Below are 25175 nucleotides of genomic sequence, written 5' to 3'. Positions count from 1 at the left end.
ATTTGTAATACTGACAGGCCAAAATAAAGTTTCCATGTGATAAACAGTGAGATTTTGTCATTGAATTACATCTGGCTCTATGGGAAAATAAAAATCTGCATTGAATAAGGAAAGGTTTTTGTCATCTAATTGACTGGCTGGGACTTTCAAGGTCTAGGGGTGCAGTGGGTGAGTTTTAGAAAGGTCATTTATTCTTATAAACTTTAACTGAGAAGACTCTCAGTGCAGGATACTAATATTGTAATGTATTTCAATAAATGTATTCCCTTATTATGCAAAACATGAACTTAATAGCAATAGATAAAAGCTTGATAAATTATCTGCTTTGTTAATTTATGAGAATTTGGTACAAACCAAAGTAAATTCCCCTACAGCTAATAATATACCTTAAGGCTCACATGACTGTTAGTCACATGTTAGATCACACAGAACACATCGCAGTTATTTGCATGATTAGGCAGTTTTGGGATTGAAAATTGGTCATCAGGCCCTCTACTATTATAATGTGGTGTTCATTTTGGTATAGGCGTTTTTATTCTGAACAATATCAAGAATATGTTGATCTTATGTTAGTGTACATATTCTGTGAACCTTACCACATACCCCCATATGTAATAAAAGGCACAAAATGTGCCCACGTGCAGTAACCCATAACAGTGGTGTGCTCACTGGCTGTTGCTCTAGAATTCTTGAAAAAATGCTGCATTGTGGGTAAAAACATGGCGATTTGCTCTGATATTTTACACTTTGAATTTTGCAGTACTTTAGTCATGGAGATTTTAGATGCTTTTTTCCATTGTTCTTGCCTTGCTGCTTTTTATGCAGGTACAAGGTTATAACATTTGCTCCAGTCCAGTAGCTCAAAGCAACTGATAAAAACTTAGCTGTAGGTATACGTGGCTTATGTCACATGTGTCTGCACCAGGAGCTGCTGTTTTGGACCAGGTACAGGCACAGAGAATGGATTTCAAAACACTCTGAAATGTGTGAGTAAGCATTTTGGGCCAAAATCTGCTCCATGTAGCTGCACCCGGGCTGATGCAATGGTTCCAGTGCAGACACAAAAGAGCACTGATTAAAGCACAGGAGGAAATTCTTGACCTTCATTTATTTGTCTGATAATCCGCATGTGTGGCATAAGCCTTAATGATCTAATGCAGGGAAAGTAAGCATCTGATTGGCTGTATGTCAGTTTTGCCCATGTTAGTACACCATTAATGCTTCAATTGGCAAATAATGATTTTGTGGATAAGTATGCTTCTATTTGCTGATCATACAATAAAGAAAGCATATTTTTTCCTTGTTTCCTTTTTTTGTTTTTCTTTATTGTTCCTAGCGCTGAAACAAAGGTCATTTGGCACGGTATGCACCAAGACGGAGACTGTGGAATGACACCACTTAGTTGTGGAAACGGAAAGCTAAGGCAGTGGTTGATTGACCAAATTGACAGTGGAAAATACCCTGGATTGGTGTGGGAAAATGAGGAAAGAAGTATTTTTCGTATTCCTTGGAAACATGCAGGAAAACAGGATTATAACCGAGAAGAGGACGCTGCTCTCTTTAAGGTAATATAATTTGTGTACAACTTTCGCTATACTCCAAGTGCTATATCAGCTTTCATTATCTTCTGTAGGCTAAATATGGATGTAATGCAATTATTACAGTACACACAAAGATAGTTCCCAAAATTACCTTTACAGGCCATATATAGACAACACACACATCTCTATGCTAGACTAGTTAGCAGACATTAAAGCCGTAAATAAAGCAGTCATATATATATATATATAGCGGGAGTGCTGGTATTTCTTGAACTAAGTACTGTTAAACTACAACTTGGCACCCAGGTCATGAACTTTTTTGGTACATGCCCTCTAAAATATGCCATAATTAAACATATGTATTGAGTAATAGTCCCAGCAGAATTGGAGTTTTAAATAAATTATTTACATGAATGGCCACTACATCTCTACACTCTCATATTACCCCATATACCAGGGGTCCCCATCCTCTCTTACTCATGAGCTACAGTCAAATGTAAAAAGACTTGGAGAGTAACAAAAGCATCATAAAAGTTCATGGAGGTGCCAAATAAGGGCTAAGATTGGTTATTAGGTAGCCTCTATGCACACTATCAGCTTACAGGAGGCTTTATTCAACCACAATTTGCCACTAAGTCAGAAATTTCAAAATAACTTCCTGCTTTGGGGGCACTGAGAGCAACATTCAAGGGGTTGGGGAGCAACATGTTGCTCACGAGCCACTGGTTGGGGATATACAATACAATATACAATACTGCCATATACAATACTGCGTCAAACTGTTGGCATTTTCATATCCAATATTTTTTGTCTCAATGGGTGTACGAAGAACAACTGAGAAATGAAGGAAATGCTTACATGAGGATCTAGTTGGGCAACTTTAATTATGGAGAGATATAAAAGTAACTGGGTAGCTCCTAAGCTCTAACTTTTTTAGATTTGCAGGACACTAATGGTGATTTCTGAACGTAAAGCAAAATGTCAATGCTAACAAAGCATTGACACAATTCCTGGTATAACAATTTGTTAAAGCTTAACTTAACCAACTAATACAACCAAAGAAGCTTTTTTTAATTTCTTTGTGAACTATTCTCAACCAAATATTATTGGAAGTATTATCAGCTAAATGAAGAAACAAGAGCAGTTATCCCTGACCAGTAACCCAGTAAAACATTTGTGTTAGGGGTGTTACCCTAGCTCGATAGCTATATGAATATCTTTCTTCTGCTCTTTGGGCACTAGGCCTTCTTCTATACTCCTTTTACCTTTCTTTCCTTCTTTCTTACTTATCTTTCCAGAAATAATTCAGCTCTTTCCCATTTATTTTCTGCTCCACCTCTTTCCTTACCTTTTGTAATGCTTGTTCTTCTCTGGTTTTTCTTTTTTGAGTTATCTTCTCCATTTCTATATTTTTTTCCTCAGTTCCCCATCTGCCACCCTGTCTATTATTTCTTTTATTGTCCACTCTTTGTTCTATTTTTTAACCTTTAACATAGTAAGTTGGGTTGAAAAAAGACATATGTCCATCAAGTTCAACCATAATGCCTATATATAACCTACCTAACTACTAGTTGATCCAGAGGAAGGCAAAAAACTCCATCTGAAGCCTCTCTAATTTGCCGCAGAGGGGAAAAAATTCCTTCCTGACTCCAAGATGGCAATCGGACCAGTCCCTGGATCAACTAGTTCTAAGAGCTATCTCCCATACCCCTGTATTCCCTCACTTGCTAAGAATCCATCCAGCCCCTTCTTAAAGCTATATAATGTATCAGCCAGCACGACTGATTCGGGGAGGGAATTCCACAACTTCACAGCTCTCACTGTAAAAAATTCTTTCCAAATATTTAAATGGAACCTCCCTTCTTCTAAACGAAGTGGGTGCCCTCGTGTCCGTTGGAAGGACCTACTGGTAAATAAAACATTAGAGAGGTTATTATATGATCCCTTTATATATTTATACATAGTTATCATGTCACCTCTTAAGCGCCTCTTCTCCAGTGTAAACAGACCCAACTTGGCCAGTCTTTCTTCATAACTGAGACTTTCCATACCCTTAACCAGCTTAGTTGCCCTTCTCTGGACCCTCTCTAACTCAATAATGTCCCGTTTGAGCACTGGAGACCAAAACTGAACAGCATATTCTAGATGGGGCCTTACCAGTGCTCTGTAAAGGGGAAGAATAACCCCCTCCTCCCGTGAATCTAAGCCCCTTTTAATACAGCTCAAAACCTTGTTTGCAAGTTTATTATCTACAAGGACTCCAAGGTCCTTCTCCATTATGGATTTGCCTAGTGCAGTCCCATTAAGGTTATACGGGGCTTGCATATTTTTACATCCCAGGTGCATGACCTTACATTTATCCACATTAAATCTCATCTGCCACTTAGCTGCCCAGATTGCCAGTTGGTCAAGATCCTGCTGCAGGGATGCCACATCCTGGATAGAATTGACTGGTCTGCAGAGTTTTGTGTCATCTGCAAACACTGATACATTACTCATAATACCCTCCCCTAAGTCATTTATGAACAAATTAAACAAAAGTGGACCCAGTACAGAACCCTGAGGGACCCCACTGAGGACCTTATTCCAAGTAGAGAATGTACCATTAACAACCACCCTCTGTACCCGATCCTGTAGCCAGTTTTCTATCCATGTGCAAACGACTTCACTAAGACCAATAGACCTTAGCTTAGAAAGCAGTCGTTTGTGGGGAACGGTATCAAATGCTTTGGCAAAATCCAAATAGATTATATCTACTGCATCCCCACTGTCCAGCTTCTTACTTACCTCATCATAAAAAGCAATTAAATTGGTCTGACATGACCTGTCCTTCATAAAGCCATGCTGATTACTGCTCATAACGGCATTCTCCACTACATAATTTTGAATGTGATCCCTTAACAAGCCTTCAAATAACTTGCCCACCACGGATGTCAAACTTACAGGCCTATAATTGCCAGGCTGAGATCTTACTCCCTTTTTAAATATGGGAATGACATTCGCCTTCTTCCAATCCCTAGGTACCATACCTGATGAAAGAGAGTCTGAGAATATCAGAAACAAGGGCCACTGCAATTCTGCCCCTAGCTCTCTCAGTACCCGAGGGTGTATTCCATCTGGCCCAGGTGCCTTGTTTACATTTATCGTGTGTAACCCTTTAAGCACCATATCCTGTGCCAGCCACTGTGTAGTTGGAGCTGAGGCAACAGTGAAGCTATTGGGTGGGACTTGGCCCACTGGCTCCTCTACTGTATACACAGAAGAAAAGAACTGGTTAAGCACATCTGCCTTTTCTGTATCCGCTGTAACCATATTGTTACTATAACTCAATGGGGCCACACCCTCAACCTGCATCTTTTTACTATTAATATACTTAAAAAACTTTTTGGGGTTAGTCTTGGCCTCGGCCGTGATGCGCTCCTCATTTTCTATCTTTGCCTTCCGGATTGCTGTTTTACAACACTTGTTATAGTGTTTATAATCATTAAACGCAGCTACTGTCCCCTCTGACTTATATTTCTTAAAAGCTTTCCTTTTTTTCCCTATTAACTTCTTTACCTCAGAGTTAAGCCACATAGGGTGAATCTTAACACTTCTACTTTTTCTTATTAATGGAATGAATTGAGAACAGTAATGATTTAATATCATTTTAAATGACAACCATTTCTGCTCTGTATTTTTATCAGAAAACATAATGCCCCAATCTATGCCCTGAAGCACTGCCCTTAAGGAGCAAAAATTTGCCTTCCTAAAATTCAGTGTCTTTGTTGCCCCCGTGTAAATTTGTTTCCTGCACCAAACATCAAATGAAATAACATTATGGTCACTATTACCCAGGGGTTCAACCACTTGCACATTTGCTATACGTTCTGGGCCATTAGAGATCACTAGATCTAGTATAGCATGGTTCCTGGTTGGCTCCTCAACAACTTGTGACATAAAGTTGTCATGCAGCAAGTTTATAAACTTGTTCCCATTTACTGTCCTGGCAGTACTATTGCCCCAGTCAATATCAGGGTAATTAAAATCCCCCATTATTATCACTTGCCCCTTTTCCATTTTAGTTTTTTTCTCCCACCTTTCTTCCTCCTTATTTTCCTCTACCTCTCCTTTTTGATTACCTATTTACCTCTCTTTGCCACTTTTACCTGCTCATCCCTTCTCTCTTGTCTCCATTCTGCTTTCCCATCCTCCCCACCACTTCTCCTTTGCATGTTTCAAAATTACATTTACTCTTGTACTCCTATTCCTCTTTTTAAACCTTCACAGTCTCGATCCTTTTCAATGTTCTGTCCAATCCCCTTTATTTTTTTCTCTTTCCCACATACATGATCAGTGGGAAAAACAATATGTGTTGTTATTTTCAAAATACACAATGGATACACAATAATCTCAGTGTAAATGCAGACTAGTTGGACTGCCTGGTATAATGTACAGTAGTCAGTGATATTCTGAGACAATTTGCAAAGGGCCTTCATTTTTGTTTTGTCCTGTTTTTGAATTACTTTTATTCTGCTTTCTATTCTGCCTTTAATCCAGCCAGGATTTCAAAGTGAATGCAACTAGAAAGCATACACATTGTGAAGCTACTGAGAAACAGAAGGGATGAGGGAATTACATATAGATGAGTTTTAAAAACATTTTAAGCCACACATTCGTTTTTGTAGTGAGAGGACATGGAAACAGTAGGAACATATAAGAGGAATGATTTTCTATATGCCATTTTTACCTTCAAAAACAAATGAGGGTCAGAATTTCCCCACAGCATGTGATATCGGTTCAATTAAAGATAACCTTTTGCGAGGCTTTCCACCTCCCACGTACTGTGTTTTATAGTTAATTGGCTGCTTCACTTGAACTTCTCTGTGAGTCATTTACCAGCAGAGGGCTGTCTCCTTTTCTAAGTAGAGCAAGCAGGATGCTTTACATTGGAATAAGTGGCGAGATTATCAGATGGATTATATATCAACAGTTCTCTGTATAGTTACCCACCAAGATGCCCAGAACACAGTATGATTTTCCTGTTAAAATCCCCAAAATGAAAAGTAAATACAAATATTGACACATAATACTGACAATCCAAGCATGTTCCTAATACAAGAGAGTATTAAGAATGAAACACATTCTCTATCAAACTGTGCTGAGAATGACAAAACATTTACAGGAATCTTTACAGCCTGCTATGATTGTTTCTATGTCAGTAATATATATATAGGTCATGTGTGAGACTGATGGCCAGCTCATTTCTAGGGCTCGCTACACTGAAAATAGTTCATGTAAAAATTACCATATATTATTAAAGCTCATTTTCACAGCTACACTCATTTTGCGTTAGTCAGCACTATATAAAAACAAGATAATACCCTTTAAAGACTTGTTGCACTTCTGCCTGGAAGCTACCATCAAAATATTCTATCCTCGCTCACTCATATAGTCTGATTTAGCTAGAATGCCAAGTACATTTGCTTGCCCGTGGACTTACAGAAAAAATACTATCTCTATTCTATCCCTGCCCTCTTGTACATTTCACGGACAGTGCACATATACACATATACCAGAATCCATGTAACCTACATCAGTATGTGGTTGGGGTGTGCGTGAAAAGCAGAAATCCTAGCAGGGTTATTTAGTAAAATTTTAATTTGTTAATTTTTTTATTTGTTTTTGTTTAATCGATAAAACTTACCAGACTCTCTTATTTATTAAACAAACCAATTCCTTTAAAGCATGAAAAAACCTCAAACCCACTGTAACTGCATTCTACTCATCACTTCAATGAGGCTACCAACTTTCAAAATAGCTGGAAAAACTCAAATTGAAAAAAAAATCTCTTAACATTCGCTAGGACAACCCCCATTGACATCTACATGAACTTGCCAGCTTTAAATGCTGAATTGTTGCATTTACATTTTTTGAGTGTTTGCACTTAATAACATTCAAATTTTGGAAACTGTAACTTGAATTTGAGTTTGAATTCAAAAACTTAAATTGTGTTGAAAACTCTAATTCAAATGTTAATAAAATGGCCCCCTATTGAAAAGACACTCTTACACTAGAAGAACATATAAACTCCTTGCCCATGAAGAATCCAAGGCAAGAAACCCATGCTCAGAACTCTAGGTGCTCTTCTAGCTATAGGATAATGTTCACATTAGCCTCTGTCTCTTCTAAAAGCTGTCAAAGATCATTACAAGGAGGAACATTCAAGTGATTATTCCCTATGCATGCAGCCTCTCCAAACAGAAGCCTTTGTACAGGGAACTCTCCCCCCAACGCAGTCAGCTCATAGCACTGGTCTCTAAAGGGACATAGCAGGGTCCCTGAGTATTATGACAGTTGATATGGACTACTCCACATCTGTACTTTCATATCTCTGTCATTGATGCCTGGTACATCTCAATAAGTGCTTTAAATGCTGGAGGTTTTTCACTGGGAAGGCTTCCTGCAAAGGGAATTCATTCCTGTGCCACAAATTTCACAACTGATCAATGGAGAACTATTTGTATAGTTATTCATTTAATGCCAGAACCTCCTGCATGTACATTACTGGGACTAGCATAAGTGTTTAATTGCATTGTATAAAGTTATACTTATGCACTAGATTGAACAAAAATGGTACTGGCAAAAGCATTAACGTTTACTAAAATAGAATTAAAGAATCTATATTTTGTATAGTTGTAGTTTGTATAGTTTGATTATATGGAGCCACAAAATGTAGCTTAAAAAGTGTACTAACGCAATGCTAGTGTTCAGAGGGGCAGTGTTCGTACTGCATATCTCCTCTAATGTTGACAGGTTTTGCAATGTAAGAACACAATCATAAATGAACAATAGAAAATGGAAAAAAACAGCTCCACATATCAGATCCATTGATCTTGTAGACTGCAACACAGAGCAAGAAGCAGATAATTAGTTCTCATTAGGGCAGGTACATATGAAGTGATATCCAGATATTATAACATGACCCTTTTATTCAACTTCTTTAACATATCCACAGGCCTGGGCCCTTTTTAAAGGTAAATACAGAGAGGGCATTGATAAACCAGATCCTCCAACATGGAAGACAAGACTGCGCTGTGCCTTAAACAAGAGCAATGACTTTGAAGAGCTGGTGGAAAGGAGTCAGCTGGATATTTCCGACCCATATAAGGTGTACAAGATTATCCCAGAAGGTTCAAAGAAAGGTAAGACATCATTAATTTCTTTCTTCCTCCTTAATGTTCCTCTTTCATATGTGACCACTGGAAGAGCAAATTGAAAACCACATATATCAGTCTGGTTTAAGGCAGAACATTAACAGTTTATTTTTAGCTACCATGGGAGATGTCAGACCACCTGGGGAAAGGTTTTAGATTATAAAGGAAATTTTACTAATAATCTAAAACCAGTTGACTTATTAATGATGCTTCAAATTGTCTGTTACTGCAGCTGTAGCATTTCTATCAGTAACCTGGCCCCCATGTGCTTAATAGCATGGTGCTGCCATACTGGGCACTAGGAGTATGACACTGAAGAACTACGTTGCTTGATGGATGTTTAGATAGGGGACAATGTAGGGTGTCTCTCTGCACAACATCTTTCCTTGAACCATAAAACTGAATTAAAAACAATGGGCAATTTGCTTTAATTTGAAAATATTCAGATGACCCTGTATCATGCTCTGTTTTAGAATCAGCCATTCCAAATAAGTTTCCTAGTAATTCTGTAATTATTACCTCCCATGGTCCTTAAAAGACTGTAGGAGGGGGGTGGTGTCTGCAGCCCTATCAGTACTAGTTACTGTATGCAATGGATAACAGAAAAGTATATACAGCTTAAACCTGGCTTTTAACTAGGGATGCACTAAATCCACTATTTTGGGATTTGGCTGAACCCCAAATTATTTGTGAAAGATTCGGCTGAATACCAAACTGAATCCTAATTTGCATTTGCTCAATGCTTGGTGAAAAATGTTCAACTTCCATGCTTATTTAACAAAAACTCATGTGATTTTAAGGATTATTAAGGATTTGGTCAGGCAAGGAGTGCAAATTCAGCCGAATCCAAATCCTGCTGAAGAACACAGAATCTTGGCCAAATCCTAAACCAAATCCTGGATTTGGTGCATCCCTACTTTTAACAGTTATGGCACAGCTATACGGTTATGGCACAGCTAGGGTTCTATGTTTTTCAGTGACTGTGATAAAATGCCTGGAATTAGGCATGCCCTAACAATTTCAGTTGGAGTGTTGCTTGTAGCCCAATGTCAGAGACATTTATCAAACTTGAGCTTTTCTCTGTGTTTCTGAGCTTTTTATCTCAGGCCTTAGGCTACTTGTGGGAACGGAATTAAGGTTTGTTTTTACTGGAACTTAAGCCCCAAGACTAAACCATAACAGCTCCATATCATTATTCCTTCTTTCTCTATCCATTTAGGCTGATTAAGTTCTTCAGGTATTTGCCAAATAAAGTCAGAAAGAATTCGCCTTCACTCTAGCTAACATGGAATTAAGTTTGCTAAAGGTGTCCCAATAACCCCAACGGTTGCGGTCTCCTTAAGGCAATCCAAGCCATGCTAAAAATCCAAGAGATACAAAGCAAGGTTTCCTAAATTGAATAAATTGCCTAAATTTAATTAATTCATTGGAAATTAATGTGATTTTTGTTTGTGAGCAGCTTTTTTTAGCAACATAGTGGCAGAAAAAGTCTGAGCGAGTGTGGCCATGTAGTTTAGCTTGTTCGCTGTATGCCAAAATCCTATACCAGAGATGTATTTGCTATTATATTTACTAAATTTTGTTTAAGCTGTTATATCTTTTTCTATAATTCATTTTATTGTCAGGTGGTTGTAAATGTTTATGAGCAATTTTATGATAATATTTGCTTATTTTAATTACATTCTGGTGTATACACAGGATTAAAGCAACATGGCTCAGAGGATTCACAGGTCATTGTGAGCCACCCATTTCCGGTTCCACCTTCATACTCTTCTCTGCCCACTCACCCTCAGGCAAGTCATAGTCAGAACCATTCTTAAATCTGATCTTGCGTATTTACATGTATTAATATTTGGTAATTGTAGCTCAGTAAATTAAATTAGTGCAATGGGATGATACTGCAGCAGAAATTGCATTACCTCCATTGGACATAGGAAAGTCATGGCAACAGATTTTACTCATATCCCACTAATTTTCTCTTTGGGGTGCTCAAAGGACACCAATCATCTACTAAGTTAGGGTTACCAGAGCACTTCAAAATTTAGGCATATGTCTAGGAAAAACATATTTTCAAATGATCTGGTAACCCCATGTTACATAGGTTACATTGGTGTCTAATGCTGAACTGATTACCTGGCTAAATTATGGCTGTATAGGTATTAAGCTTTGCATGTGCAAATGGTGCCAATTTCTAATATAGGTGCTCCAGGGCAGTTACCCATAGCAAGCAGCTTTTGCTTTTCATTTTATTACTTGCAGGTGACAGAACAAAGCTAATTGCTATTCTGGTCACTATAGATTGTTGAATTTAATGCCAAGACCCTAGAGTATATTTGTAAATCATATCCAAGAGCTGTGCCATCTTTCAGATATATTTGTTTCTGCTATTCTAGTAACAAATAATGACACGAAAGCAGAGCAGTAACAAAAGAAGCAGTAATGTTTAATGTAATGTATAGAAATAAGGGTGGTGAGCAAGCAAGGAAAACAGTGTGTGTAAGAACATATTAGGGTAATGCATGTAATATAAGTTGCACCAGGTCTAGTATCTCATAGCAACTAATCAAACGCTTGCATTTAAACAAGTGACCCATGAAGGCTACTTGCTGGATGGTTGCAATGGGTTACTAGGCCTGGTGCAAATGTTGGGACTTTTGTTCCATTCCATTCAATTACTGCTTATATAAGTGATAGGACACTTTTCACAGAAGGTTTTTGAGGAAGAACAAATTTTCTTTTTTTTTTAAACATACTTCTGCCTTTTAACAGGTGTCAAACTTCATCCTACCTCATGAGCGTAACTGGAGAGACTTTGCACCAGAACAACCACATCCTGAGCTTCCTTACCAGTGCACTGCTGTCCCCTTTGCAGCACGTAGTCACTTATGGCAAAATGCTTCTTGTGAAAATAGTGAGTAGATTTTTCTTAACATTCTGTTGATCAAAGCAAATGACTAAGCCACCTCTGTAGATGGATACACTACAACCCTATACTCTGTCTCAAGGCCTCTGACTTACCATGCTATAGTACATGCTACAGGCATAGACGGGAGGGGAATGATTCAACAGCACTGTGATGTCAGTGGAATCATTGGGAAATAGTAGTGGCAAAACTACGCAGGTACTCCATTTCCTGTAAACCTCCTTGATGTTTCATTGTGTACGTCTCTATGTGTAGAATATGTGTAGTGATGCCAATGAAGCCCTCAAGGAATTAGTAAAGCTATTTACCACAAAACTGGGGAGTTGTTCACCTCAGAGCACAAAAATAAAAGCAAATGCAAGGTGCAAGGTAGATTTGCATGCGATTCATTGTGGTTTTACTCATAAAACATAATCCCAGTTCAATTTCAGGAGCCAGCAAAGTGGCATGCACCACACCTTTACTTGAGATGAACCAATGTAGACAAATATTTTGGACATGACATTTTTTACTCTGTAGAAGATCTCATATTGGCAATATTCTGGCACCATATGGTAATAAATGGCAAGGACTGCTGTTACAGAAAGACATAGCAACAGATAAGGAAGAGAGCTAAACTTCATAAGAATTTCTTCTGCTCAGTGACTAGCCATTGATTCTTCAACAGCTCTGCATACATCAAAGCATCTTACTGTTCATTTTGTTCTTTTATTGTAACCATTGTCCTTTTTCCTACAAAACCAGATTACCAAGTAACTGGATCCTTTTATGCATGTACGCCAACGGAAGCACAGACCATAGATCCAGGCATAAGGTCTGGTGAGGCCATTGCATTCTCAGGTATGTGCCTTGTGTGATGTATGCCAAGAGTTAATTTGCTTGGCTCATGGTCTCAAAGCAATTCAGTCTGACTATCTTATGAAGAACTATCCTGAAAAGTATTTGAAAACTTCCTATTTAAATATCTCTGTGATATATTTAGTTTTTAGACTTTGTGTGGTCTTATTTTTAGTCAGGGCTCCTTTAGCTCATAACAATGTTGCAGATATATGGAACATTTTTATCAGTTGATAAGTTATCATTCCCAGAATATCTAGAACTGCAAATATGTGTTCTCTGCAAATGTCACCCTAATTCACCTCCAGGCTGCTCTTAGGACCACTTAGGTTCCACAATTTAGAAACCTGTAGAAATCTGTTTCTGGCCACCACTGTTAGTCATATGAATTCATCCTGCAAATGGAAACATAAAATATAATCTGCAAAATGAAAGACACACACTCAATCTGAGTACTAAATTAACCCACAGGAACCCATGTGCTGTGTAAACACTTGATAACATTACAGAAGCTTGACAACATCTGTGTTTAACAGCAGACCTAATAAAGAAAAACTGAAGAAACACAAACCTCTGCAGAAATGTATAAAACAAGGTTCAGGCACAAGGTCTAGGCAGGCAACAATTAAAACACAGTCCAGTAATAGGCACAGGGTCAGAGCAGGCAGCAAACAAGTAGAAACTATCAGGCCAAGGGTCAAAACCAGGGAACATGGGGGCAAGGGACTGACTTACAGGAACAGCTAATGTTGAGTAATAGTATAAACTTTAGATATTCATTTGTACAATTTCTGTCATCTATTTAATTTGAATGAATTATTTTGCATAAGAGACTTTTTAAGAAATCATATTTAACATAAACTTGACTGATGTCACTTCAGATTGCCGACTGCACATCAGCTTATACTATAGGGATACCCTTGTTGAAGAAAGAACCACAGTAAGTCAAGAAGGCTGCAGGATCTCACATGGACATTGCTATGACATCAGTCGCTTGGAGCAAGTTGTTTTCCCATATCCAGAAGACAGCAGCCTGAGGAAGAATATAGAAAAAGTACTAAGCCATCTGGATAGGGGTGTAATCCTTTGGCTGGCCCCTGATGGAATGTACGCAAGGAGGATGTGCCAGAGCAGGATCTACTGGGAGGGACCTTTGTCCATGTATAGTGACCGACCAAATAAATTAGAACGAGACATTGCCTGCAAACTATTTGATACTCAGCAGTTCTTATCAGGTAACTATAAGTATACATAATAATCAGCTCATATCTATACCTGCATGAACTGCAAACTGAAAGTGGTTTTTATTCTTTATAATGAGCAATGCATACATACAAATTCCATCAAATTGTTATTTTACTGCATTTTACAAATTTGTACTTTTTTAAGAAGATAAAATCTCTACGATATTTATATTTTCCCTGTTACTAGTAATCCTATCATACAGTTGAAGAATTAAGAATAACAAAATGTCCATGTTTTGTTCCTTAGAACTGCAGGCATATGCTCTTCATGGACGTCCTGTGCCAAGATTTCAGATTGTTTTATGTTTCGGGGAAGAATTCCCAGATGCACAAAGAGGAAGGAAATTAATTACAGCTCATGTAAGTGTTTCTAGCCTATAAAATAATTTATATTAGTGATTAATGAATGAATTGCATAATGAATGCAGCAAGTACTGTACAGTGAATTGTTTATTCCTTCTTACTGAATTTTACTAGTAAATACATGTTTTTGTTTGTCCTTCAGGTTGAGCCAGTGTTTGCTAGACAACTGGTTGGCTTTGCAGAACAAAATGGAGGACATTTTATGAGAGGATATGATTTCACAGACCATATTAGCAGCTCAGATGAATATCACAGGACAGTACGTCAAGCTCCACTGCAGGAATGAAATAGATTGTTTCAGTGGTTAAAATGTATTATACTTCAAATATCATTACACCAAGGGTAAAAACTGTTAAGGGATCTTTGCACACAGCGCTGGACCTCTCCATCTTGGACCCCTCCAGGAAGCCATTGTTAACAGAGGAAACACATGGAACTTTCCAAACTCTCTGTTGTTTTCATGATACCATCAATGCATTGTAGGAAAATGGGGAGAAAAATTGATGTTTTGTGAGAAGTTTGAAAACCTGACAATCACTAAATCTGGCACACAATTTCCTTCATCCTGAACTAAAAATACTTTGATGAGCTGGAATGTCCAGTTGCATTATGGATTTTAGGGAATGTTTAAAAATACCATGAGCTAGACTTACTTGGTTCTTTAGAAATTCCCACCTAAACCAGAGGAACTTGATTGGCACGTGTCTTGTGTTGCAGTTTGGGAAAACTCCTTACATTACACTGGTTCATACCCCACACGCACACATTAAACAATGTGGGTGACTATAAATGGGCTTGAGCATTTAATCACTGACAGTAACTATAGGTTGTGCACATGTGGTATGCAAAGTTTTTTTTAGAGAAAATTCTAGTTATGGTTCAAAAACTCTGTTATTTATGAAGTGCAAAAAACCCGAAAACTGGAATGTAAAAATGCAGCAGCTAAAAGTTTGTGAGTTCATGCAGAAGTCAATGGGAGTTCCCAGGCAAAGTCAAGTCAAGCCATATTTTTATTTCTTGAAATTTTTATTTTAACAAGTTTGCCATATTAATAAATAAACAAGCGGTTGAGATTATTAGAACTAGAAAAAAGCACTCAAATCACAAATTCAAAAATTGATACATAAGGTTTATTGTTAGACATTTTAAAGGTCATGTGTCCCTTGCACAGACATATACATTCACATTATAGTGTGTTTTACTTTTGAATAAGGGTTATTTTCACCATAAGTTTATTTTAACTTTTAACTGCAATGTGCTCTATAATAGGCTTAAAGTGGTTGTTCACCTTTAAGTTAACTTTTAGTATGATGTTGAGCAGTGATCCCCAACCAGTGGCTCAGGGGCAACGTGTTGCTCACCAACCCCTTGGATGTTGCTCCCAGTGCCCCCAAACCAGATAGTTATTTTTGAATTCCTGACTTGGTGGCAAGTTTTGGTTGAATAAAAACAAGATTTACTACCAAATAAAGCCTCCTGTAAGCCGATAGTGTGCATAGAGGCTGCCTAATAGCCAATCTTAGCCCTTATTTGGCTCCTCCATGAACTTTTATGGTGCTTGTGTTGCTCTCCAAGTCTTTTTACATTTGACTGTGGCTCACAAGTAAGAAAGGTTGGGGACCCCTGATGTAGAGAGTGCTATTCTGAGACAATTTGCATTTAGTCATCATTTTGTATTATTTGTAGTTTTTGAATCATTTAGCTTTTCGTTCAGCAGCTCCCCCATTTGGAATTTCAGCAATTATCTGGTTGCTATAGTCCAAATTACCTTAGCAACCAGGGAGTGGTTTAAATGCGACATTGGTATATGAATTGGGGAGGACCAGAATATAAAAAGAAGTAATGAAAGGTAACAGTTATAAAAAGTAACAATAACAATAAAGCTGTAGCTTAACAGAGTAATAGCTTTTTGGCTCAGGGGTCTGTTCTGCAAACAGAAAAAGGCAAATAATTCAAAAACTATAAAAATAAATAATGAAGACCAATTAAAAGTTGCTTAGAATGGACCATTCTATAACATACTAAAAGTTAACTTGAACCACCCCTTTAATATGCATCTCAAAGATGTACATTTTTGGGATATAATATCCCATAACCGTATTGATTGTGTGGTTGACAGAAAAGAAATGAAATTTTATTTTGCTGTTGTTTTTTCCCTTATATTTTAATGGCACAATTGATTTTATACAGTATTTGGACATGTTATATAATAATGTACATTCTGACTGGTGGTAAACTAAGCAGGTAGATGGTGGAGACATATATGTAAAAGAGGGCTAAAAGGGAATCTGGAAGTGTCACTTGACAGTGCAGGAATTGGTGTTTTGGAACAATGCTGCTGAAAATATTAAGGATTATGGCACCCTGTGTATTTCGATCACTGCTTCTAGTGTTGATGAAAACACAGTGGATATCAGTGGTTGGAGACTTTATGGTGTCAGTAGCCTGTTGGCCTGCATTAGGGCCAGAATAACAACCTGCCCACTCAATATCTCAGGCTCATTTATTATCAGACAAATTGGGAAACTCCATCAGGCAAGGGCCATTGGGTGCCATGTAGATTTTCCCTGTATGGTCTGCTTTAATTCCTTTATCTAAGAAACAAAGGTAACCAACTCAGGTAAATAGATGTTGAACACCAAGTACTGTGAGTTATAGTATAATGCTTAATGAATAAGTTATGCAGCTGTATATTGCTAAGTTAGAGTTTCTAAAACATTATTGTGAATGTGTGTTTTGATCATCCACCCCAAGATTAACTTACCTAAAGCTTATCAAAAGGGCAAATTAAATTACGAAGTGAAATTTGTCTGGTGACTGATGACCCTATTGCCCTATTGTATTATATTTGCAAAAATGACTGAATAAGCCCCCAGCATGTTTGCCAGCATCGGCACATTTCCCCAAACCTGCTTGGCACCTTAAAAAAAATAAATAAAAAAAACTCACTCTGTTTATGCACTGCTCTGGAACTTTTGACATCTGGGAAATCGTCCATTCCAACAAGCTCTGTTTCTGTTGTAATCAGCTGTGCTATGATTGGATCTTTCTTCTTCTCCAATCAGAGCACAGCTCTCTTGACTGACAGTAAAATTGACCAATCAAGGCACAGATGTAGGCAGGGCTGGGGAGATATTACAAACTGAAGGCAGTGCAGAAATGAAGACTGATAAGAAGGATCTGCAGGCTGTAAACTTTACCTAAGAACCTAACACACAACTTTTGCTGCAGATTTCATCCCGCTCCCACAGGTACTATACTGTATATTTTCTAAAAGCTGAATCACTAGCTGAAATTGAATAATTTTTGTAACCTGGCATCTATAATATCCCTATCACCCTTTCTCTAGTCCAAAATTAATTCTTTCCCCCTGAAAAAAGCTAATTGTGCTTTTATTTATATATTTTTTTTTGTTTTTTGCACTTACTTTTTTTCTCACTTTTGTCAATGTTTTGTTCATTTCTAGTTAGTCACAGTCGAGCCTCTTGAGACTGCATAGCTGGGAAACAAACCAATGCTGTGTATCAGTGCCAGGGTTATAGTGTGAGAGCCTGAATATCTGGTACCAGTACCCTCTGCATCTCACTACATATAATGTGCTGGTTTTGTAAATATAGACTGCATTTCCCTGTATATAATGTGCCTGGGATGTCAGTACCCACCGCCCTTCTCGCTATAAATCTAACTAAAACACATTTTAGCTAACTGATCCCAAACACAAATGGATGGAGAACCCCTCACAGAAGTGCATATATTTTACTTTCCCATCGTAAGCATTTTAGGGTGAAGGCAGCACTCCCACTCGCACTTTTGCGCAGTATCCCTGGAAGTCAGTGAGAACCGCAAGAAGTAGTTTGGAGGTTATTTTTTTTATGCCAGCAGCGAATCCACTAAGTTTTACATTGGCTTTAGGTCAGTCTATGTATGGCTCATCTTTAGCCTCCCCAAACAAAAAAGTCACCCTCCGCCTATGCTGGCCAGCCATTCTTGTTATGTTTATAGTACTTTTGTGCAAACAATCTAATATATTTTATAGCGGGGCAGATTCCCACCCCTACTATCAACCAAGTCTGCACTCTGCACCTAGGCCCATGTCTTTGTAATCTTTCCTCTGTTTGGTTAATTGGAAGGTTTTGTTTTGCCTTTTGAATATGCATAACTGTATGAAGTTACAGGTTCTGTACAATGAAGAGCAACTTTGCAAACTATGGGCATTGTGGAAATGTTTGTAGAAACTCGCAAATAATAATATAATAATAAAATAAAGAGTAGGTTAATCCGCCCTAAAGGTTTCTGTGAAAGTCCATATGCTTAAGATACTTCCCAAACCTGTTTACCAAACAGTAATGATGGAAGAAAATGCTTTTAGCGTGATACATGAAAATGTCATAAAATCCTAGCAATGTGAGTGAATATATAAAAGCAAATAACTTATGTGTATATGGCACTAGTTTACCACCAGCTAGATCTCTCATAGTAATATTAGTAAGTAATAAAAGTAAGCAATGCCTAAAATATATTAGAGTCAGAGGAGAAATGAAAAACATACAAGGTAATTTTGTTTTAGAAAAAAAGAGTAATAGAAAAGAGATCATGAAAGACGTGACCCCTAAGGAGATTATAAGGCCTGTGCTTGTAATACATTTGTTTACTAACAATCTGCTTCTGTATGCGAATATCTCTAAATTCATTCATAACTTGGGAGGAAATAGGCAGAAGTGAAGTTGTAACTGAACTATGTGTGCAGCCAAAACGTTTTGCTCCAAATCTTGCACGCAGGAAATTCCTGCCACCTGAATGCTTACAATGTAACTTGAAGTTTGAGGCAAACAGTAACAAACTGATACTGCAAGGAATGCACAGAATCTAAACCTAGTTTCCTTTCCTTATAGCTCTTTTGGGCTTACTTACAACCCAACCACAAATGCCAGCATAGTCACAGCATATTCACAGCATAGTCACAGCATAGTCACAGGGGTGAAGATTGACTCATTACTTACTGAGCGTTGATCCATCTCCCGTAGTAAGAACAAAGCAAATGGCTCAATGGTTGCAATAGGGACAGTGCTGAGAGTCAGTGCACTGAAAAGTCTTCTTAGCACCAAGTGAGCGAGTCTTTGTGACCCACCCCCACCCCGCCAACCAATCAGTTCAACGTTTCAACATAAATTGTTTTTCTAACTATATAAAATGCGTTGCGCCATCTTCAGTCTTCAATTAGGCCTCTGGTAAAAGATAATGGGTAATTATGTGCAAATGCAAACTAGGAATTCTTATTTATTTCTCTACAAACCCATTTGTAAGAGAATGAATCATTTTATGTGATATTGTAAAATATTGTACATACATTTCTCTTGTCATGCTGTTACATTTCCAGTGCCAAAGAATGTTTGTCATCTTTTTTATTGTGACTAAAAATAAAAAGATTTTATAACATTTTTAATATCCCTTATTTTTTAAAAGAAAGCTAATTTCTAACTGGTTCCTATGGGATACTGCCAAGGTGCAAATGTGCATATAGTTTATACATGAGCCCCACTTACTTACGGAGTGACTCTAGTGCTTGCTTTCTCTTGGGAAAAAATCATAGAGTTCATCACAGAAATATAAATCAATAGGAGTAGTCTGCCTTTGAATTAAGGAGTGAGGCTTTTTACCATAGAAGGTTTTAGAATTCTGCTAGGGTTAATGGGAAGTGTATTTATAATGCTGAGCTACTGGTATTATTAAATGGAATGTAAACCTTCCAATGCAGTGTTAGCCACCCATACATTGCTAAACTAAAAGCTCCCAGTTTATTGTAGCTCTTTATCAAGTGTTGGACCTGTAATCCAGCAAGATCAGAGATAGATTTTTAAGACAATACTTATGCCAGCTGTCCAGGCCCAGTCGCCAAGTGAATTCAAGGGGATTCTCCAAGGAGACATCTTCCTCTTATCAATATTTCAAAAGATCATTAATATTATGGGAGCCCACTAATGAGATATTCAAATATATAGTAGAAAAATGATTTGTTCTGAGAGGCCTGTTTTGTAGGGACCTGCTTCACCCATTGTTAGTGTCTATGGTTGGGTGGCTGGTTAAAAACCTCCCAAATAACCTCTCAGTAAACACAATAACATAAAATATTAAGAAAGAGTTTGTTTTTGAAACAAGGCCCATGTATGCATGCATCTGCCTTAAGATCAACATTGTACTACATGTATATTATTTAAAATGTACATCCTGCTTGACTATATCAAGCATGCCAAACCTGCAATCCTTAAGATGTTATAACCTATCCAGCAAACAAACAACTGCTTGAATGCTTTTCAACAACACTTGGGCTGCTCATGACCTTTTGTGGTGATACCAATATATACAGGAGGCTAAAAGCGGCCTGGATGAGTTCTTGAACAAGCATAGTATCCAAGGCTATTGTGATACTAAAATCTGTGTAACTATGTAAAGGCCAACAGACCCTTGCTTTGAAGCAGTAGGTCTAGGCAAACACAATGTCTTTCTTTGGTGAGTCTGGCAATCTGCTTCCTGCTAAACCACCCTTTGCCTACCTAAATTCTTTCTTGGGTATGTTTATTCTGCTTCCCCCATACAGGCACATTAGATATCAGCTGATGATCTTCTGATAACATCAGCATCCTCTGCACCCCCAGTGAAGGCTACCAGCATCTATCTCTGTGGTTTCCTGGTAATAGCAAGCTGTGCTCAGACAAGAGAAAAGTTAGCAGCTTCTCTCTATATTTTTTAAAATATCATAGATAAACATAGGGGTATTTCAGTATGGGGACTAGAATACTGGCTAGCTTATACTTTTGGTGGTAAAGCATATGGGTTTATGTCTAATTTTACACTTACCCCTGTCCCTAGAAGCCCCTGAGTACCAGTGAATGGTCAGCTTGCATCAGTGGCTTGCTGCTGTACAACTCTACAGGCAGCAGCAATAGTCAAAAAGGAAAGCCCAAATGGTCTTGTTGGGAGACAGAACTGGAAGAAGAGGCAGGTCAGAGAAGACTTAACCATATGGAAGCACAGGATACTGGAGAGTCTCGACAGCTGCAAAAAAAAAAAAAAAAACTGGATACCACCTCAGTGGTTGCAAGTGTCACTTTTTATTGTGCCAGCCTAGATAAGCTGAAGGCTCCAGTTTAAGTTACCCTAATATAGGGATCCCTAACCTTTTATACCAATGAGCCACATTCAAATGGAAAAAGTTTTGGGGAGCAACACAAGCATGAAAAATTACACTGGATTTTTATGCAAACAAAACTTGCCTCTTAACCAGAAATTCAAAAATAAGCACCTGCTTTAAGACTTCAACATCCAAAGGGTTGGCGAGCAACATGTTGTTTATAAACCACTGGTTGGGGATCACTGATCTAATGCATAAGAAAGTAGTAGCAGCAGCAACAGCAGTTAGAAAAGTGTGTGTGTCACAACAAAAAGTTTGTGGAGCTCTAGGGTGACTTCTCTGGGAGACACAGCCAAGCTGCAGCCTCCAGTTTTATCAGGTGTTCAAGTCTCTCACCTCTGCAAGCAGGAAAATGCTGTAATAAATGTGCACAAAACGTAAGCATAAAGTTGGCAAAAGTAGTTGCAGAAGTCCACAAAGTTTTCTTTTTGTCAGGGAAACCAGATCATCATTTTTGGTATTAATCACCTCAGCCAGTGTGAACCTAAATGACTTAACGCCTCTAACGCTTATGAAAATGTAATACTGCTAAAGTATATGTTCTAAGGATATTTACACATGTTTTCTCTTTCATCTACTCTGTGATTAATTTCCTATAGAGGTGTGAAACTAACAACCCGACAGCCCTTGTTGACTACATTGTATTATCTAAGGGTGTCTAAGGCTCTTACTTATCCCTGGTTATATCAACCAGAGTAAAATGGGAAATGTTTTATTAAAATTTGGCAAACAGTAGGTATAGTCAGGTAGATTTGCCATTTCCATTTTAGTTAAGCCCATTTTAATACCAAAGCCACTTTGTTGTGTGGAAGTGGCTAACAGAGAATGTTGCTTGCCTCTAAATTAAACCCTATGGAATATGAAAGTTTTGCTAATTTTAAAGGAGACATATCATATAAAAATTAAGAATTTACCAGTGAATTATACTAAATATAGAAGGATTGTGCTTAAAAAAGTTGTGTTTTGGACTGATTTATTGAGAAATTCCACCGAAACCCTACTTCCCGCCCATCTGTTCCACTTCCTGCTGGCTGAATTCTCTGGATGTGCAGGGGAGCCGGCGGCACTCAGCACACTGCACTGTAGTATAGGAACCAATCAGCAGCTAGGCTGACCTGATAGGGAACTGAAGCCTGTCTTTGCTTGTGTGAGTGCAGGGCTGTGATTGGCTCTCCCCCCCCTACTCTGCTTCTGGCTGGGACTGTTAGGACACATCCATAGTTCAATTGAAACACAGAGACCTGAGAGGCTCTATAGGGAGCTCCAATAAAGGGGCCATTTTTACAGACTGTATTGAATTTTAGACCAATGTGAAACCAGCACCGTATATTATTCATAATTGCCTACAAAATTAGGTTTTTTTCCATTTAGCCAATATGTCTCCTTTAAGAAAAATTGGTGTAAAAGAATCAATGCCTGGCTTTGACCTCTTGGTTGTGTTTAAAACTGCTATTTCATATACAGGTATTATATATTTATATATATATATATATATATATATATATATATATGTATATATATATATACAGTATATATAAATTCCTGGATAGACACGTGCACCCCGGGATCTTTTAAAACATTACAGAATAGGTATCCTTCTAAAACTTTTCTCAAGACCTTGGATGCCCATTTTCAGGCTTGTTGTACTCTTAAGTGGCGGGTATTAATAGAGCTTTCAACTTATGCATGTGAGGAGTTGGGAGATCTGTGCTGTGTGAAGCGTGGTGCCACAAATTTTGGGGAGTGGTCTAATGAGGTCATTTTGTGATGTCATATCCCATGTGCACTAGCCCACACACTTTTTTTTAAGGAGAATTGCTTACAGTGTTGCAAGATTGGGGGGGATTCCTAAAGCAAAAAACTCCCACAATAATTGGGAGACATTGGGGTGCAAATACTAGGATTGTAATTTTTATACAGAAGAGAAACGAAGAGACTAATTCTGCAAGTAGTAATGTATTATCCATATCATAATGCAAAAAAACAATATGTATTATGAATTAATCAAACAAACAAACAAAAATCATTAAAATACCCTAATGCATAAAAACAAAGAAATTTCTCTTATAGAGGGGCCCCTCCTATGTGGTTACATCATGAGATGTAAGTGCTGCACGGATGGGCTCTTGCGACTGGGATTACCCCACACTTTAGGTGATAATGAATGTATTATTTCATAGTGACTTTTAGTATTAGTTAATTAATTAGACTCCTATAGATATAGTCCTTGGTCAATGTTACATCTTTATAATCTGTGCACACTTCATTATTTTTATACTAAATGGGATTGTTACACAGGTATAAAATGTCAGCTTCTTCAACAGCTTTTTTTAGCCACTAGCATTTTTACACTATTTTCTGTTTTTACTGGATTTAGCTGTTTTAATCTGCTAATAACAGGCTGTGACAATCCAATATTTTGCTAGCTTTAAAATTGAATCTGTTTTTATAATATTTCTAAATAGCTATACAGTTAACAGAATAATAGAATCAATGCAAATACCCTGTTCCAGTGCACGAATAATTACTTACGTGTAGCAGACAAAAGGTCCCCTTTCTCCCTAGGACCTACATACATTGCAGGACATCTTGATTCTAGTGTTATACCCACAGGAGGTATATTGGATTACTTACCTACAAAATACAGAATGTTGCATAGCTTTACCTTATAGTGAATCTTACATTGCATTAATGTATATCCATGTGTGAATTGGTGAGTTTTTTTCTAGTTTAAATACATTTGCATTTACAAAAAAAACTTGAATGCTTGCTTATTTATTAATATGGAAAACTCATTGAATAAAAAAAACTCAATATATGTTTAACAAGTCCAAAAAAATCTCAAAATGAAAATATGGCTTGACTTTGCCTAGGACAACTCTTACTGACTTCTACATAAAAGCTTTTAGATACCAAAGTTTTGCATTTGTGCTGTAGCTCTCCAGGTTGGAATTTCAGCAGCTATCTGGTTGCTAGGGCTCAATGTAACCTAGCAACCAGACAGTGGTTTGAAATAGAGACAGGAATATGAATAGTAGAGGGCCTAAATAGAAAGACAAGTAATAAAAAGTAACACTAGCAATATAATTGTAGCTTCAGTCAGTGACCCACATTTGAAAGTTGAAAACAGTCAGAAGAGGAAAGCAAATAATTAAAAAAATGATAAAAAATGAAAACCAAGGGGAAAATTAGTAAGAATAGGACTTTTGATAACATACTTAAAGTTAACCTGAAGGTGAACCACTCCTTTAATAAATATTGGACATTTGAGTTTTTTAAGCATAATTCTAATTTTGGAAGTTTTAGCACAAAAAAACCCAAATCGTGGAAAAAAATTTGAATTTGAATGTTGATAAATCACGCTTTATGTTGAATTCTATATGCAGTAACAGTGTGCATGATAAAGGGCTCTTTCCTGTTCTCTGTAGGGACTGCACCTGTAGCACTGTAATCTCTTCTCATTTATCTCTCTGCATTTGTTTTTGTCACCTTTTCCTGTAGGCATCATTCAAGCAAAGCTTTCTAGCTTAGGCCGGGATGTATGAACAACAAAGGTAGAGATGTGGGCAATATCAGAAAAGTGAGCATGGTATTTAGTGCTCTCCTCCTCTTTACTGCTTTATGATTCAGAGTAAATTGGAAAAACGATGTTTCATTCAGAAAAGTCGTCACAGGAAGGAAAAGGAAGAGAACAAAATATCATTCAAGTCTGTCAGGCAGTTAAGCTAGAAGCAGTTTGTCGGAATGAACCCGGATGTGGCCTCACTATTATTTCCTTTGATCCTTCAGGACTCGGAAACTGAGCAAAATGACACAATTGTTTATTCCATTTCAGATAAAACACCCCAGGGAGTGTGAAAGAAATGCCAAGTGGGACATAGG

At 37.6% G+C, this 25175-nt stretch overlaps 1 protein-coding gene across 1 annotated transcript; it reads left to right on the top strand.

Moving 5' to 3' along the window:
- The first annotated feature begins 1266 nt into the window (after window positions 1–1266).
- On the top strand, window positions 1267–15100 carry irf4 (interferon regulatory factor 4). The gene is made up of 8 exons (XM_002936418.4): window positions 1267–1565; window positions 8539–8725; window positions 10436–10530; window positions 11507–11648; window positions 12405–12500; window positions 13379–13732; window positions 13989–14101; window positions 14247–15100. The coding sequence occupies exons 1-8, from the start codon at window positions 1365–1367 to the stop codon at window positions 14388–14390; spliced, it is 1332 nt and encodes a 443-aa protein (XP_002936464.1). The 5' UTR covers window positions 1267–1364; the 3' UTR covers window positions 14391–15100.
- The last annotated feature ends 10075 nt before the right edge of the window (window positions 15101–25175 follow it).

The sequence above is a fragment of the Xenopus tropicalis genome, chromosome 6, assembly GCF_000004195.4.
Source record: "Xenopus tropicalis strain Nigerian chromosome 6, UCB_Xtro_10.0, whole genome shotgun sequence".
NCBI classification, from domain to species: Eukaryota; Metazoa; Chordata; class Amphibia; order Anura; family Pipidae; genus Xenopus; species Xenopus tropicalis.
Note: the sequence above shows the minus strand (reverse complement) of the source record. Positions and strands in the feature narration are given on the sequence as shown.